Raw genomic sequence first — 19,206 nt, 5'->3', positions numbered from 1 at the left:
TACACCTTTTTATTATGTCGTCAATAATTATGTACTGGCATAGATTCTATAGCCTGTTACTCGTTATAGGTTAGGTATGGGTCTTTCGATTTTATTCCGGCTGCAATATATTTATTGCTGACTGCCGAGCTGTCGATGTTGTCGGCCAAAAAAAATACTCTAGTTTCCGTGGAAAACGAACTATAATATATAATTTATAAATATATACAAATATACAATATATACAGTATATATAGTTATTACACGACTTGTTCAATCATTTGCCTTATAAATAGATCGGACCACGCAGACGTTTATATAGTTTTAGGAACGGAATGATTATATTATCTGTTCTAAGCGTGGGGATAGCACACCTATATGCGTATTAATATTAATATTATATGTGCGATAAAAATAACGATGTTTACCGCCAAAAATAATAGTATCAAAGCATGGGTAAAATACATGAGAAACTGCATAGAACGGTGAAAATGATTAAGTATATAATAGTTTAATGGGTTAATTACACGAATGAAGCATATGATTTTTAAAGGTTATCGGAAATTAGACCTAGGTTTTTGTGTCTATAAGCTCATAACGTCATTGCTTTTTGTGGTACCCATTTAAATGACACAATGTAATATATTTAATATTATTTTGTAAAAAAAAAAATAATTCCAAAAGCAACTCGTGGTTTTACACTGTGGCCCTATACTATTTTTTTTTACTTAGATGTTATTTATGTAATTAGTATATGACGTAATCAAAAAACTATTCGATTTTCATGAGCCAAACTGAAATTAGCATTTAAGAGTATTGAAACCTTACAGAGACCTATGCTAGGGATTGTAAGTAGAAGCTGAAAAGTTAGAATGTTCTAAAAGTCTCAAGACATTTATTGATATAATTTGTATTGAAATCGGCTCAGTATAGTTTCTGTCATTATCACTTACAAACACACAAACTATCCAGCTTTATAATATTAGTCTTTACTCTTTACTCTTTAGTATAGATTTTAGAGTATAGATTATGCGTATAAGTAATTATAAGACTTTTTGAGTGATTTAAAGAATGACAAGAAACTTTAAGAAGTGTATGTATGTACTATGCATACTATGTTTTAAAGAATATAGAAGAAAATATCTTTTTATCATAGGTAGGTTTATTCATAGTTGTATTTTTGTGCATGAATGCATGATTCAGAAGAGTAAAAAAGTTTTAATTAGTTATAAGTATATTAGTTTTATGGGTGATATACCTATTATAATTTATACATATAAAACACTTCTTGTTAATGTAAAAAACGGCAAACCATATTATCAAATGTGAACAAATCTCGGTTCTATATTTTATTGAGTATTAAATTAAACATTTTAATGAGTTTGGGTGAAAAAATTAGTTTGCTAAACATTTAATGAGTTTAGACGGAGCATAATAATTAATTCTATAGTGAAATTACTACTGCAATGCATATAATTTCTAAAACAGAAGTTAATTAAGAAAAAAAAATTAAACATAAACATAAACATAATACCTACATATTTTGTGATTTAATTTAATAATTCATTTTGGATGAAATTTGTTTGAATCTATATTGATTAATGATCATGTCATAATTCATGTTATAAATTATACTATTCCTATCTTCTATACCTACTTTACCTATCTCAAATTAATTAATACATAATATAACTATTTTTAATCTTACCTTTATTTTTTTAGTTTTATGTAGGTAGGTACCTAAATATCAGTAAAAATAACTTATTGGTTTCATATTGTTGTTATGACATTAAATATTTGAATGTCAAAAATTGGCATCATTATTAATTTATTTTCATATCTCAGTGTTGCTATAAATACCTTCTAAAGAAACGTGAAATAATGTAGTTTTTTAATTTATGAATAGAAAGTTGACAAAATGTATATTTTTATGCATGTTATGATTAAGTGATAAATTCAAATTGTTTGAAAATCATTAATTAATTTTAGTATAATGAACATTATGTAATATTTTATTGTAAAAATGGTAAAATTTTGAGTATGGTGATTATAAATAACTATTAAATACCTACTAAATATTTTATATATTTATTATTAATTTTAAAGTTAATTAATTAAAAAGTTGAAGTGACTCAAAAATTAAAATGTTGGAAAATAATTCAAAAAAAAGCTACCGTATATCTTTGACTATGTTATTCGTCCTACCCACTATTTATACAAATATAGCAAAAAATAAGTAATAAACTAATAAATAATAACTATATGGGCACAACCCTTGAATGATGCGTTGTGACTACCAGTTACGAGTATGGACAAATAATTTGGTTTTATTACATTATATTTAAATATAATTTTTAACAAATTTCAATGTAACCACACATATATTTATGTAATTTTATTTTTTTTTATAAAATATATAAAATTATTATTTTCAAAAGGTAGACAGTTTTAAATATCTAAGACTCGAAATAAATAGCCGTAATGATTATCATGAATAAATTCGAGAAGGCACGTATTAAAGGTGGAGACTGATGATATTTTGAGCTTAATAAAACCTCAGAGTCTAAGTCATACCTACTATCAAAAATATTGAAACAGCGATTATACAAGGTTTTAGTAAGACCGGTAATTCTGTACGTGGGTGAAAAGTAGCCAACTTAAGAAAGCTGGCAGTTTTAGAATGGAAATTCCTCTAGTGAATTTTTGTACCGAAAAAAAAAAAAAAATGATACCAAATGAGTACAAAATAAAGTCGAATTGTGAAATCAAAGAACATTAGGAAGAATAAGTATTGATACTAAAAGGAAAAATAATAAGGTGGCTGGGATTTGTGTATAGATCAAAATATTGTATAACAAGTGACGCACTAAACTGGAAGCCAGAAGGTAAGAGAGCATTGGCAAGCCAAAGAAAATATAGGACAGACGAACTTAATCAGAAGTTCCGAATACTTGGGGGTAAATAACCTGGAAGAGATCGCATATAATAGAGATCAATGGAGAAAACTGTGTGGAGCAGTTATGAGACTTAATTTCGTATAAAACTGAAGAAGATAATATTTTAACAAACATATTTTTTTCCATTATTGTAATTTTAGAATAGATTAAAGTTGCGGCCCGCGTGTGTGAGGTGGTGGTGCCTGGTGGTGCCTTAACATTCAAAATACAGTATCCAAATAAATATGAAACGTTGAATTGTCTTCATTCTGCCAGGCGTGGTGTGCAGGAGTAATTAGAAAACAAATGGAGATTATCGTTGCGTTTTCTGCAAACATGTCTCGCAGTTCATAATTATTTCCGTTTTATTTTATTTTTAAGTACCTAATCGTTATTGACTCACTAGACACTAATTATCGACACTTAATAAATATTTGTATTGATCTTTCAATTACTCTAAATGCAAATTAAACAAGAAATGGTTTCATAAGAAATAGATTTTAAAATTAAAATTTTAATATTTTAAATTTGAAAGATTGATACTTTATAATGATAAATTTATTCATAATCTAAGATAAACTTAATACTATAAACGCTTATTATTGTCTTAATATTTTCAAGATCGGTGTATCCAAACATTCCAACAGTTTATTTTATATATCTAATATACTATATTACAATATCATTCAATTCCCGTTATCCTATCCGTTATTATTTTTTTTTCCGATTTGGTTTTGGTTTTGGATATTGTTACTTATTTTAGCCGATTTTGATTGCCGTTTCGGATATCAGTATTCATTTATTCCGATTTCGTTTTTGATTTTGAATATAGGTTTTTATTTTTTGCGATTTTGTTTTCAGTTTCGATATGATTTTCGGGTTTTAACGGTTTTAACAAGTATCCTAAATCGGTATCCAATATCCGTTACAAGGGCCGCTGCTAATACTTAATATAATATGTGTTCCACTTCAACGAACAACTCTCTGCTCGTTCACTCCGTGTGAACTGTGACGGAGTTTTAAAACCACACATATAGGTAAATAGATGTCGCTGTTATAATATTACTAAATGGCGAATGTTTGCCTGTTTGGACACCTACACGCAAACTGTTGTACACTAGCTACGATTGTTGGTGACTATTAATTTGACAGTTCAAATGCATTGTATTTGTAAGTTCGTGTTCAAAAAATAATAAAATGTTTTTATTTAAAACCCACTTAATGTATATTATATAGTGTATAAGCAGTACTCAATATATATATATATATACTTATATATATTTATGTGTATTTTTATAAATTATTGTGGGTTAAAAACATACATTTTTTTCTTACACATAGTCTTAAAAGTTTTGATGTAAAAAAACAATTATATTCTGCAGACTATGGAAGTACCTCAACTTTATTATAGGTACTTAATAACGTCTGAGTGAACACATTTAATGACTTAGTTTCGTAATCTAATAAATAATGTGGATCGACACAATGATGAGGTCATCATTGTTGTCTAAAAAAAAATAGTGACGTGGACGAAAGCCAAGTGTTAGGAGTGTCTATTTGGTAAAAAAAACATATTGTCATCCCTCCAAGTTACATAGTTTAACCGGAGAAAATACTTAGGTATGTGTTTTAGAATGTCAACAAACTATAATGATACACAAATACACAATATAAATTATACACTACGCAAATACATTTTAGTACACACTGTATGTTTACTATTCGAATAACATGTAATACATATTTTAATACCTACAATTATTTTTTTAAATATCCTATACGCATATATTTTGTTTTTATATTATTATTATTGTTTATTTTTTTTTTATTTGTATTAAAACTAAATTACAGAGAAGCTGCCAATTCTATAGTTTTATTACTTTAAATATTATTGTACAGAGGATTTTCTGGATATGATTTATATGGGTCTAATTGCTTATAGAGTTATTATTTATCAAAATAGATTACTTTAAAGATACATAATAGTTGTGATCTTTAAAGTATAAAGTTGTCCTGCTTGGCGTTGCTCGAGCCAAAAATTTGTTATCGTTTTCCAAATATATTTAAAAAAAAAAAACTATATTCCATGTTTCTACTAATATTATAATAACAATATAATTTGTAAACAGTCACAACTATTTAAATAACCAAAAAATAAATCAGTGTGAGCTACCTTTATCTAACTACACGGGTTGAAAAAATAAGGTATACAACAACATCCAAGTCTATTAACTTCGAAAATATAAACATCTATTTTTAGCAGTACTTGTAACCCGACTTCACCCATGAAAAATATAAAACATATAAAATAAATAAATATAAAGGTGTATCTTGGTTTTGGTGTACCTCAGTTCACGGATAAATTGGTGTCGGTGTACCTCAGTTTGAGAATTAATTCGGCCGAGTTGGACAATTCACCTGTGATGGCATACTGGATATACTTGGTATAAATCGAATATGATTCAAAATATTCTCTAACACTTCTTGACATCTTTTTACAACTATTTGAAACTTCCATCGTAAATCTCAAAATCCTTGGGTGAGCATCTCTTCAAAATGCGAATTTCGGAAAATCCTTTCTTGGTGAACTATTATACGATGGTTCGAAGACACTATGAAAATATCAAAACACTAGTCATATTATAGCTATCATAGTTTAGGCTCTATGTCGATCAGTCATTCAGTCAATAGACTATATATATTATATAGATATACTGTATACTTAAATATGTTAGTGATCTGTGATCGTAATTTACTGGAGATACGTAGTAAAACAGAAGATTGAATTAATTGTTGTCTAAAACATTTCATTTTATGTACTTTAAAAGTTTCAAGTAATCACAAGCATTATTTTTAAAATATAAAATATAACTAAAATTGTTATAAGTACTCCGTTTAAATATCTAATTTTGTCTGAATTTGAACTCGAATTATAATATTTTATAAATATATTTTTAAAAAACTGTGGTTATAGATGATTTTTAAATGTTTTGTTTACAGTATTAAATACTGACTTGTTAAAAGTATCAACTAGATACATATATGCTTTCTCGTCAAAAAATACACTGAACTGGAAAATCGAAGCATCGTTTCTACTTATTGTGTACACTCACAAAAACAGAAAAAACATCATTATTGTAAGATCAACGTTATCAGGATCTAAATATTTTTTTATCAAATATTCATTATTTCATTAAGCTATAAATTGTCAATGAATATTATTTATGCTTCAGGAAGTGAACTTGTATTTAAAAAAAAAGAAGATTTTTGAAAAAGACAGGCAGTGATTGTATTGCTGTATAAAATAAATACCCTGTCCATATAATAATAATTGTAAGTATAATATTCAAAATCCAGCGAATAACCATGCAGTTTATGCCATGACAAAACAAATAAAAAATATTTGCTAACTTAAACTGAATGTAATGTACTTATAATAGGTAACATAAGTATTTGAAAACGAATTATTCACGATGATATTCGTCACTGTACATAGCATTCACATAGATCGTTTATGAATTGGCCAATTGGCGTAGGTAGCTAATCTACGTTATGCATTTCCCGCGATCGAACAGCCGAAGCTATACATGTGTAGGTATATAGCAGAACGTCGCGGACGATCGAGAAATAACTCGCCACCTCGTGACCTACAGCTAGCGGTGTCGTGTCGCGACCCGCTGCCGCGTTTATGGAGACCTGTGGCATTCACCTGCGACCTGCTGCTGCTCCTGTTTTCTCGGTACTAATACGCCTTTGGCGGGAGATATAGGGTCGACAGTGAGAATTTCGGGTGGTAATTTTACTACCGTCTGGCGGTAGCGAGTTACCATATAAAACGAAGACCATTTTTGAAAAAAAGTCGACGGTTCTATTGTTGAATAAAATAACTTCCCGGTGACTGCACTAATTATATTATGTTGAATCTTGGAAGGATACAATTCAAAATATTTTCTAACCTAAAGTAAAAAAAAACGTATAAATTATCGTATAGATATTTGGGACCTAGTTGTTATTACTCAAAACAATAAATTTTATTGCATTCACGATGATAATACGCGTACTCGTTACGGCATACAATTCAGATATATATAAATATATATATATATATATTTTTTATTGAACTAAAGCCCGGCAACAATGGCCATTGGCTTCAGATATATATATATATATATGATATCGATCTTTATACCATTATAACATGTCTTGGCGTAGGTACCTACCGCCACGTTATGCATTTCTCGTGATCGCACAAATGCAGCTGCAGCATACGCGCGTACGAATAGGAGAACGTGCAGCGGGCGCGAGCGAAATAACTGTCGTCACCTCGCGACCTACAGGCCACGGCTCGCGGTGCCGTGTCGCGACCCGCTGCAGCGTTTATGCAGACCGGCGGCAATCACCTGCGAGCTCGAGCTATACAAGCTCCTGATTTCTGGGTTCTCATACACCTTTGGCGGAATCGCCGTGGCGGCGGTGGGAATTTCGGGCGGCTGATTCGCCGATTTCGGATGTACGGAGGCGGACGCGAATGAAACGCCGGCCCGCCAGCAGGGCGACGTGGTTGCACATTATTTTTATTATTATTATTATTATTATTATTATTATGTTGCCACCGTCGCCGCGCCGGCGGAACGCGCTGGCGACCCAAAAATAAATTCCGTGTGTGGGTCAGTCCGCCGTCATCGGTCCAAACGTTTGGACCCGTTCCCGCTGAGTCCCCGCCGCCGCGCGGTATCACGCGAGTCTCGCTCGGGCCGGAAGGGACTGACGCGGCGTACCGGGTTTTCCCTATCTGCGCATCGTACCGCAGTTGACCACTTTTTGTGCGTTCGGACATGGCTGCAGGGCGACTGGTCGGCGTCGGCTCGGCCGGAGTTTGGTCGCAATAATAACGTTCGCTAGTCGCAATTGCATCATTGTCCTCACGACCTTGCGACAATAATATTATAATATAATTATTGTTATTATGGGAAACAAATGCTGCAAAAATCAGGCGTCCACGTACAGTAGCGCCAACGCTACCATCAGATCGTTCTCGTCGTACAACTCTTCGATCATCCGGTAAGTGCGATCGACGGATGCAGTCGTGGTGCAGCAGTCTTGCATTCCGAGATGTCACGATTTCGGAGCGTGAAACCGGTGACCGGTACAACTCGTGTACCATGTGATATGCGAGAAATGAATAAATACGTTTTTGAAATTTCCATCGCAAAAAATAAAGCTGTATACGAAAGTATTCACACTCGTTTTCAGTCGCCTTCGCCGTTATGATATTATGTACGTGCACTTTCTAACGTTATCTCGTAAAATCGGAAAAGAATAATATATTTTTTAAAAAGGCTCGAAACGAGCATCGGTTAAGAATTACAATTCAATGTATTTTAATAAATTTTTTTTACACAGTTCCTTAGAATATTGTGTATACAAATATCTTATTAAGCTACAAACTCTTTGTGTATAGTTATTTTTGGAATGCATAAACACACAAAAATTTGTATCATGACTACATTCATTTTGAATTGTATACTTGTAATATCGATTTTTCTTTTAAATAATCTAAAGTAACCTGTGGTAAAAGTTCTTAAGTCGGAATTCATGGAACGTCTTATGTATGTATCAGCTAGGTAGGTATATCAGATAAACGGACTTTTAAATTTATTATTATTTTTAACAAGTGTGTGTTTGATTATCCTGGTTTTCTATCCTCTATAAATAAAAAAAAGTCTTTGTAATTTCCTGAAGAGTAATATGACGTCACGTCGTTTATACGTCGATGCGACACTCTAGAAGTTGTTAGTTAAAAAAAAATTGTAGTTTTTTTTTGATTAGCTTGAAATCAAAACGTATAAATTTCAATCTCCAGTCGCTATTGCCTGCACTCGTCTGACTGCTGTAACATATTACATATTTATTTGTAGACCACGAGCAGTGAAAATATACGATTTATAATCAAGAGTGTAGACAGAAATATAATTTCAACAACCGATGCGCGACAACAGCTCTGCAACTAACGTGAAACGTCTGTTAACTGTTTATGAGCGACGCCAGAAAAAAAATCAGTTTTTTCGATACAATAACTGCTTGCAGAGTGATGGACACTGGTCCATATAAACTTTTTATTCTAAAAAACAAACTACTTATGTTAACAGAGGGTTTTTTTGTGTCACAAGAAAAGGACTTTTTCGATCAATTTAGACAAATCGCTCGTCACTTTATCATTTAGATTTTGTGAAAATAAGAAAAATATATTGTAATTTTACATTGTTTTGTTTTTTATGAACACTATTTTTCCCAATACTGCATTGATTATTTAAAGGGTGCTTCAAAATTTGAAACTTAAAAGTTATAATCAAACAATTAAACATAATAATTTTACCGTTTCTGGAATTTTTAGGCTTTTAACTGTTAGGTACTCTATTTCATATTCCTAAATATTTTAATGCTAATAGTTTAAGTGTTTTATACAACAGGAATAGTTTAGAAATAGGTGGTAAATTTACTTGACTTATTTTCATTTTCATTACTCCATAAATCTATACTTTAAATGCTAAACAGGTTATAAATGAATGAATTCAATAGAAATATTATGATGTACACATCTTTTAAAAAATATTAATTTACGGATTGCAAAATTTAAAAATGGTAAAATCAGAAAACCTGAAAAATATGTTTTTTAAAAATGTTTTTCGAAATTATAAAAATATATTATATTATTTTTTATGTCAACTGACAAAGCGATATTTTTCGATAGATTTATTAGAACCACACTAGGCATTTTATGTCATGCTCGTACTAAATGACTAGATTTGATCTGCTGAACTTTTAGAAGGTTTAAATTCCAATGGGATGTAATTAATTCAAAACAACTCAACATATATTTTGCAGAGAGTATTGTTTTGGGGCGTACTTTGATGTGAATACTTAATTCAAGTATAACTCTGTTGTAAAATAATATTATCGTAAAAAATAGCTACTCATTTTTCGGTCTACAATTATATGAATTTGTTAACTGGTACGCAAACAAGCTTTCTTAAAATTCCATTATTTTATATTTTAAGATTTTATTTTGTAATATCGATTAACAAATCTACAGTAATAATATTTATTTATTTTTATTATTATTATTTTACTACTTACTATTTTTATTAATTATTTTTGAACAATCAACAACATATTCCATAGGTATTATTAGCCTACTTTTCAGTTACTTACCTATAGTTAAATACAACCATGTAGGTTATAATATCTTTAAGCTAACGATACTTTTTTTGTTATTACAATCTTCAACTGAAGTTAGTTTTATGAAAAAAATTATATATTGTATACTGTTTCAGAATTTTCTTTCAGATTTTGAGTGCTTGTAATGGGGATTTTACGAGCCTTAGTGTATTTAATATTTAAAATATTAAGGCAGTTAATCGCTTTGTGTTTGACCGTTAGGTTTAATTTTTATACAACACAATGCCTACTTTGTATGCCTACTTAGTATTTTAGCTTGCATTTCAGAATATCATCGATGTTTAACAAAATCAGAATATCACTTGGGTATGGTTTTAATAAAAGTAATTATCTAGTTATTAAATAGTTTTAATTCACATTTACATTACACCTAGTAGTACTTCATGAAAAAAACACTCACAGTTCTACGTTTTTTCATATCTCTGTTGAATGTAGATTTGCATAATGAAAAAGATTCAAAAGTATTATTTGTGTAATATTGAATGTACACGTATAATGTATCTACCTACTAATATTATAACCATAAATATCATCAATCTAGTTAACGTATTAATACAAGTATAAATTATTATTTTTAAATCCGTTAATTTGTAATAAAAGTCATACATACAGAGTGATATGGATTCTAAATCGATACTTGTAAAATACTGTTAAAATTTACTTGCACAATCGCTCCTCTATAAGAGCATTTCAAGTCTAGAATTGGTTCAATCAGGTTTTTTTTAGTATATAAAATACATTAAACTGACTTTGAATTAAATGAATCTTGTGGTATTTTTTAAATATAAAATAATGAAACCATAACATATGTATTTAATACTTGACATATTACCTATATGTTATAAATGCAACTTACTGCCATACCGGAGTAGTTACAAATATAGAATAGAATTGAAAATTTAAACTAGGTATATTTTGTATAATTTTAGTAATATTATGGTTTAGGTACCTGTAAGTAATATATACAGTAATTGTTAATAATTTAATCGCCAAAACAATTGTACTCAGCGTTAAATTTGAAACTTAATTTACCTGATCTGTACTCCATACTTCTTTTGTGAATGATATTTGATGGTAGATTATGATTCGTTTTTATCAGAAACACCTACACATTTATTTCTGAAGGTTTTCTTTTCGAATATTTTACCTGCGTCAATGTTATAAAATATAATCCAAGGAAATCATTTAGCGAATTATATTATTAGACGTTTTGTTTTAATTATTACATTTGTACGTGACGCAAAATCGATATTGCTAATAATTGCAACTGGAACGACATAAATAACTAATAAGACATCGCATTTATTATTTAGCTTATAATATAGTACATATTTATTATTTATATATAACTAACGGTTAATGGCAATGCACAAATTGTTTTTATTGTGTTGTAATTATTTTGTACTCTGTCAGATGGAATTCAATAAAATATTTTCAAAAATAACAGTCCTAATTCGAAGCAACATGATTAATTATGCTTATTTGGCATTAGCAATAGTTGTGAAATACTTGTTATATACCTTTACGTTATACATTTCGAGGATTTTTAATTAGATCGCTTAAACTAACTCAGTCGCAAACTCTCAAGCAATTTAACGCAGTTTACTGTCGTGCGTTTTGTTTTTAATTAAGTACCTACAGTGTTGCGAAACGACATTCTGGTGGCATATACTACAACTGTTAAGTATAAGTTTATGATTATTAGGTACACATTTGCACAGCATAGATGACATTCCGATTATATTCTCTCGCCATGCTTGTATAGTTGCCGTTTTGGAATTTGTGGGCATAAAAATAATGTATATGTACTCGCATGACACATTAATCTCCATCTACAGAACAACAACGACGACGACGTTGGCTTGAAAATAGTCTATTTTTAGGAATCATAATAATAATTGTACCCAGCATCGGGAACGTCTCTGATCACTGTCGGACTTTTTTTAAATATTTATAAAAACCGTAAACAAACGACTCCCTCATGGCCTCACGAGTCATGACAACTTGGACGGTCTAAGTGTTATATTCTACTGCAATTATTTATAAGAACGCTTTTTTAATTAATCAATTAATTTTTTTAGTCAAATAAGAACTTTTACAAAACAAAAGAATGTATTTTCTCACTATTATTGAAGACAGAATTATTATAATATTAACGTAATTCCCAATGCCGTAGAAGTATGAAGATCAGGTATGTGAATAAAAATTAAAAATAAAAATTTAGAATCCCAATGAAAGGCATTAATAAAAAACAGCCTATCCCCTGCTTACTACAATTTTTTTTGCTTAAAACTTTAAATCTAAACAAATTGTAAACTCGTATTAATTCGTTTTCGATATTATTATATTAAAGTTTTTAAAGTAATTATTTGAGCAAATAAAGTATCAATATCATGTTTTTTCAAAAAATGGACGCAGGTTAGGTCATGTAGGTAATGATAACCAAAACGTCTCCCTCCATTGACATTTTCACTATAACTGCTCATCGTCTGACCAAAATATAAACCTGATAAATTGTCTGATACATATATTTCAAATGGCAAAGTTCACAATGTGGATGAATAATGTTTTCTAGGTCTGGAGGTAGCTCAAAGCTTTTATAATGATTTATGATACATGTCAATTCAATACCTTGGAAAAGTAATACTAATTATTCTTCGATTTTCAACTTTATTTCATTATTGACCATGTAATCAAATTTAATAATTTTAGTATCTTGCAAATATGTTATAAGACTGACAACAATGTGTAATAGTTGACACTTAAGAAAGATTAAATTTTTAAATGTTGAATGAATATTATTTTAACTAAGTTTGAAGAGCGTTTGCAACCGCATTGTTACGATTACCTTTACCTTTACCACCCGTGTAAGATATGACATATATAATATTTTGACTCTTGTTTTTTGGATGGACACCCGTCTGCCAAATCGAGAACAACGGTCGTCAATTATTATTGTTGAGGTGGGCCCGCCGTCGTGACAGTTCACGTCACTTGTGATTGGTTCGGGCCACCGCGTTATTTTTAGGTTAGTTTATTTCCGTATGAGTTTCATTAACGCCACAGCGACCGGCAGTCGAAAAAATAAGGCGCACACCGTCCCGCGATAATCATGGTGTAGGTATATTAAGATCAAAATTGTCAATAAATTATTTATTATAATATTATAAAATGCCCATATGGCCGATAACATTACCGCGATAAAATGATCGTTTTGTTTTGGTATTTGGTGCGATTATTGTTCACGGCGTTCCGCATACCAAAACCGTAAGTAAATAAACACTGATAGATTTATAATCATCTTCGTACAACATTAGACGTTTGCACTATTATATAATACAATACTTACATTTACCCTACAATATAATATCCTACTTTAACAATATTGAGTACCTATACCGTAAATATAAGAATGTATAATAATTTATATTTTAAATTTAAAAATAATTATCGTCCTTGACCCCTCTGACAAAAATGTGTAATGTGTATTTAATATTTTACAATCTATGAGAAGTTTAAAGGTTTTGTGGAAAAAAAATAACCAAACTGGCCAATCCTTTACCTATTGCGTTTTTAAAATAATATTCAATTTTATTTATACATGTTTTGTTGTGTACATTTTTAATGGAATGTATATTAAGCACGTAATTTAAATAAATTATTTTGGCATTAAACATTGTGTCTTGACACAAATAAAATAGTAAAAAAATATGTATACAATTGTACAAGCTTTATTAAAGAGCGCTTTTTTTAACAACATTGCAAACTTATTTCATTTTATAGGTCGGGCGGAAGTCATGCAATCACTTTTGGAACCTCTACTCGTGCTGGTGACTCCTTGACCACCCTCACCATGAAGTCGAGTAATCACTCGGATGCCGGTAGTAAAGATTACCGGGGTGGTTCATCGAGTACCGTTGGCCAAGAAGATCTGATTCCAATATTTTTGAGACGCCTTAACGACCTCAACATTAGAGTCGGAACCAGAACTAGGTTTTTGATCGAGCTCGACGACGCTACGGGTGTTCAGGTGGGTATTTTACGCGATTGAAATCAAAAATAATATATAATAAAGAATATAACCAATTATTGAAAATGTTCACATATCGTTTATTTGTTTTGTTATTCGTTGTTTTTTCTCAATAGTTTCCCGGAGTATGGATTGGTATTTGTTAACGATAACTCGCTAATTATTTCATGTTAAAAGTACTGGTTTTATTTTCCCTATTACAACAGTGACGGGGTTAAAGCTATATAGTCTTGTGTTGCACCGTTCGTTGTGCCGAATTTATAAACAAACTCGTTGTTGTAGACGAGGCACGTGATGATTTGGTCCGTCTAGTATAAAAATAAACAGTACTGCGCAATGGCCACATGACACTACAGTGATCTAAAAAATTAAAAAAGTGGCATTTTTTATAACAAATATATAAAGCATTGTTTCTACTAATTTAGGGAACATTTTGAATGTTGGCCTATTATTATAGAGATAATTAGGGTTGACGTGGTGAAATATCATGCATAATATCAAGGCTATGCATTAACGCGTTAATAAGTTAAAGTTAAGTTAATTTAACTTTTTAACTTAATAAGTTATTTTTTTTTTATGTTCATTAACTTAATTAATAACTTTAGGAGCATTTAAATTAACTTTTAATTAACTTGAGTTAATTTTACATTTAAACAAGTTAAGTTAATTTTAATTTTAATTATTATGTAATGTGTTTTCAATTTTTTTAATTCATTTAAAATTTAAATACCTATATTATGAAATTACGAATATTATCAATGCCTGTTATTTTGTCATCGTCGCCAGTTGGTGGTTTTAACTTATAGCTACAGATTTTCCTATGAATTATTATAAACTATTTTGGTAATATTATATTTGTTTTATACATGATTATTATTATATTATACTTATTATTAAGAATTAATATCTATATAGAAGATAACGCTAGACGGACTAGACTGTTATGTGGTAATAGTGTAATACCCCGTTTATTTTTGTATAATTTATTATTAGTTCGACGTTTTCGTCGATTTCTCCTAAATCTAGAATTCCTGCATGGACGCCTAGTGACTAGTGGTGGTAAAACCATGTTTCTATATTCGATATCGATACATATTATTACATATCTGTTACAACTACTAATACTGTCATTTCCAGGTTTTATTATAATATTATATTAGTCCGTGTCACGATGAAAAAATGAAAAATATCTTTAATCGCGGTTCGTGTTCTTGTCTTATTGATAATCTAACAACCCATACAGGCCTACCGCTAATTATCGTGTATTAGTAATAACTACTAATAAGTATTCAGTATTCAGTAATCACTGTATGAGTATAAAAATAAATACGCTACTCAGTATTGTACTCGCCTTTACTTCGACTTCGACTAAAATATAAAGACGCGGTTAGGTTAAACTAACGCGACCATTTTCTAGTTTGTACAATCTGGTATCAGTCTACATTTTCCGTATAGTACTGTTAGCTTTTTGAACACATAAAATAATAATAGTTCCTTGGTGTAATAACATGAACAATTTTAGGTACGAATATTTTTACAGGAATAAGTAAGAATATGATATAATTCTTAGGAAGCTTAGAAAAATTAAAAATTAATAAAATCATATGAAAATATTGTCTGTCATTTATCATCGTTTATTATCGAGCAGGTCCGTTGGTACCATAACAACGTAGAGGCTGACAGTGAAAGGTACCAGTACATACACGAAGGAGGGTTTTATTGTTTGGACATTGTTCCTGTGACGTTGTTCGACGAAGGTCTATGGGTGTGCACCGCTCAAAATTATGCCGGGAAATCTTCAACTGCCGCTCATTTATCGCTAACCGGTTAGTATGGAGGGGAACACTATTCCTCAAATTTTTCATCATCTAAATCCAGTCTTGTAAATGATACTAATTTTTTTTTTTTGTTACTCAGAATATCTATTAGAATAAATATTCTTGGCTTTGTATTCTTGGATTTGTTTAATATTTTATGAATACTAAAAACATACGTTTAAAACATTTCGAACACACACAAAGTTTCAGTGTGTGAATATTAATCTTAAAATTTCAAAAAACTAATTATTTCTCTTAAATCTATTTTTACAGATACAAACAATTTTTTTATAAAATATTTTATTACAAATAATAATAATAATAATTAGTAATCAATACAATTATTATAATTATTATTTATTTTATTAAATGTATGGATATTAAATATTTTTAACAAAATATAATTTAAAGAATATCTACGTATTTAATTAAGCTAATTAAGCTAATTTATCTTAAATATATTAAACATTAAATTTGAATGCAAACAAGTTACTCGAATACTTAAAAAGACTGTTTAGATCTGTCTAAAAAATATACTATTCTAATGTGATGCTGTTCTACAGTTCCGAAAGCGTTCAAAAAACCAATTTTCGTTGAGCAGCTGAAGGCAGTGCTGACTCAGCGTGGAATCGTCTCACTGGAGTGCAAGGTGATCGGCGTCCCGACGCCCAAATTACGATGGTACAAAGACGACAAGGAGATCAAAGCCGGCGACATATTCGCGTTAACGGCGAATTCCGAAGAAGACTGCTTGGGCATTTACACGTGTGAGGCGGCAAATGTCATGGGCACCGCGCTGTCTACGTCAAAAATACAAGTGACTCACACGCCACTTGACGGAAACCACGACGCAGACAGGTATGCGGTAACGATGAGACTATATACGTAAATAGGGTACACGTTTGTTACGACAAAAGTTTATTTCGTTTTAACTTTTAATTCAAATGTGTTTTTCAGTCTCATACCATATGGACCGCCACCGAAGTTCTCGAAATTCTTGAAAAATGCGTCCGGTAAAGTCGGCAGCGTATTGTTTTTAGAATGTCAAGGTAATGTAGAACATCGTACTACATATTTAAATGTATAAATTAAATGTATACTACACAGTGACAAAAAAAATATATTTGAAATACTGACAAAAGAGAGGACTCGAAATTAGTTTTAACATTTAAACAAAATATAAGAAAAAAAAAAGTATAAATAGGTACCTATAATTCGATAAATTTTCATTATTTTAAACATTTTTTAGTCTAGTTTACTGATAATTCATAATCATCTAAATAAAACTATTTTTTTCTAACTATTTTTTCTTATGTCAGTGTTTCATTGTTCGCCGATTTGTTTTTTATTTCTGACAACCAACAAAGATTTAACACATGTGATTTTAATATTATCATATTTTATTTTAGTGGAAGTTCCACCGTGGCCCCGAAGTATAGGGTGGTACAACGATAATGGCATAGTTAACGAAGGACCATTGTATCACCTGACGGCTGATGGATTGGGCATGTATGGCGTGGAAATAAAATCACTCAGAGCCGATCACAGCACCACTTGGAAATGTGTCGCTACTAGTTCGACGGGATCGAAGGCTGTTACATCCTGCGTGGTATCGGTGTCATGTAATGTTGTTTAAATACTGTATTTTACGTCATACAAATTACTTTAAAATTGTAACCTTATTGAATCTATTATTTTTCTTCTCAGACCCAAAGAATTACCGGGTGCCAAGATTTTTAGAAAGCCTTAGGGCAATCATGACCGACGAAGGTTTAGTTAGCTTTGAATGCAAGGTCATCGGATACCCCACACCACAACTTTTGTGGTTCAAGGACGGCAAGCAACTTCAACCCGGAGATGTGTATGAGTTAACTGGGAGTAAATCATTAGGTAAAACACAAAATAAAATTGAAATCGTATGATGCTACAGAAATTTGGGTGTAAATAATACTATATAATTTAGGAAGCTATTGTTGTGTCGCCCGAAACTGTATGGGTGAAACAAGTAGCCTCGCTGAACTTACGATAGAAGACATCCAAAATCAATTGAATGAAAGTGAAAAACTTCAGTTAACGTCAAATACACAGCCACCACGGTTTTTATTGGGACTTAAGAGTATTGAAGCTAACATTAACGAATCTTTTGTTTTTATGATCAAAGGTCAGTGAATTAAGTTCTAAATGAAAAATGACGATTATGTAAACTAAACAAAGTATGTTTTTATGAACATTTAAACGAAATTAACTTTTTTTTAGTCACAACTGAATCCACACCTTCAATCAGTTGGTATAAAGAAGACGAACAAATTACTGAATCAAATCGATACCAGTTTTCTACTGAAGACAATGGGACATATATTCTAAACATAGTGCCACTCGAAATTGACGATCAGGCTGAATGGAAATGTGTAGCAATCAATAAGTATGGTCAAACTGCGACGTCCAGTTTCTTGAAGTTAAATATTCCAAAAAATTTTAAACGTCCGAGATTCCTTGAAGAACTGAGAATAGCGTTCTCAAACGAGGGTTCGGTCAACTTAGAGTGCAAAGTACGTAAATGCGCAGATATAATAATTTATAATTACAAATTAAATGAGTTTTTCGAATATACATAAACTGTGTTATCTCAGGTGATTGGCGTCCCACAACCGCAATTGAAATGGTTTAAAGATGGCCAAGAGCTGAATCCCGGCGACATGCACAAAATAATTTCTGGACAAAGTGGTACGTGCTGTTTGGGCACTTACACTTGCCAGGCACACAACTGTATGGGGACGGTGTCCAGTTCAGCAACTCTATTGACAATGGAAGGTAATATCATGTGCAAAACATTGCACAGTACAAATATCACAATTGAAATGTATGAGTAATAATTATATTTTTGTCCTGTTCCAGATAAATCCACTGTCAAATCATGCGCTTCGGAAGAGTATCTATCTGTCGGGAATCCACTTGTACGGAATGAATCCTTGTCGACAATTCCTGAAGAGAGGACGAGCCAAATGGAAAAGTCGTACACCATTGAAGAACCCGCTGACATATCATTTTCATTTGACGGCAAAGAAGTGACCGTTTCGCTTTATGAAACCCCAGACCTAACGCACGACGAAGCATTGCAAATCATTGAAATGTATGCGGATGAACTTTCTGAACATATATCAGGTATTAATGTATTATATACACATATTATTTAAGATTCAACAAG

At 30.9% G+C, this 19,206-nt stretch overlaps 1 protein-coding gene across 4 annotated transcripts in view; it reads left to right on the top strand.

The window, feature by feature from the left end:
* The window catches only part of LOC111027387, a 100,030-nt gene that overhangs the window by 1,780 nt on the left and 79,044 nt on the right, over positions 1-19,206 (top strand). Inside the window, exons 1-11 of one of the 4 annotated variants that reach the window (XM_022305763.1) lie at positions 7,607-7,976; positions 13,938-14,184; positions 15,833-16,010; positions 16,565-16,859; positions 16,959-17,050; positions 17,411-17,623; positions 17,709-17,891; positions 17,965-18,162; positions 18,258-18,550; positions 18,632-18,812; positions 18,897-19,163. In XM_022305763.1, coding sequence (XP_022161455.1) covers positions 7,882-7,976; positions 13,938-14,184; positions 15,833-16,010; positions 16,565-16,859; positions 16,959-17,050; positions 17,411-17,623; positions 17,709-17,891; positions 17,965-18,162; positions 18,258-18,550; positions 18,632-18,812; positions 18,897-19,163 — 2,242 coding nt within the window. In that variant the 5' untranslated portion in view covers positions 7,607-7,881. Of the gene's footprint in view, positions 1-7,606; positions 7,977-13,341; positions 13,422-13,937; positions 14,185-15,832; positions 16,011-16,564; positions 16,860-16,958; positions 17,051-17,410; positions 17,624-17,708; positions 17,892-17,964; positions 18,163-18,257; positions 18,551-18,631; positions 18,813-18,896; positions 19,164-19,206 lie in introns of those variants that run through there. The other 3 variants (XM_022305760.1, XM_022305761.1, XM_022305762.1) reach the window with 3 other exon arrangements.

The sequence above is a fragment of the Myzus persicae genome, unplaced genomic scaffold (assembly GCF_001856785.1).
Source record: "Myzus persicae strain clone G006 unplaced genomic scaffold, MPER_G0061.0, whole genome shotgun sequence".
Lineage (NCBI taxonomy): Eukaryota > Metazoa > Arthropoda > Insecta > Hemiptera > Aphididae > Myzus > Myzus persicae.
The sequence above is the reverse complement of the archived record's forward strand: the minus strand, read 5'-3'. Positions and strand labels throughout refer to the sequence as shown.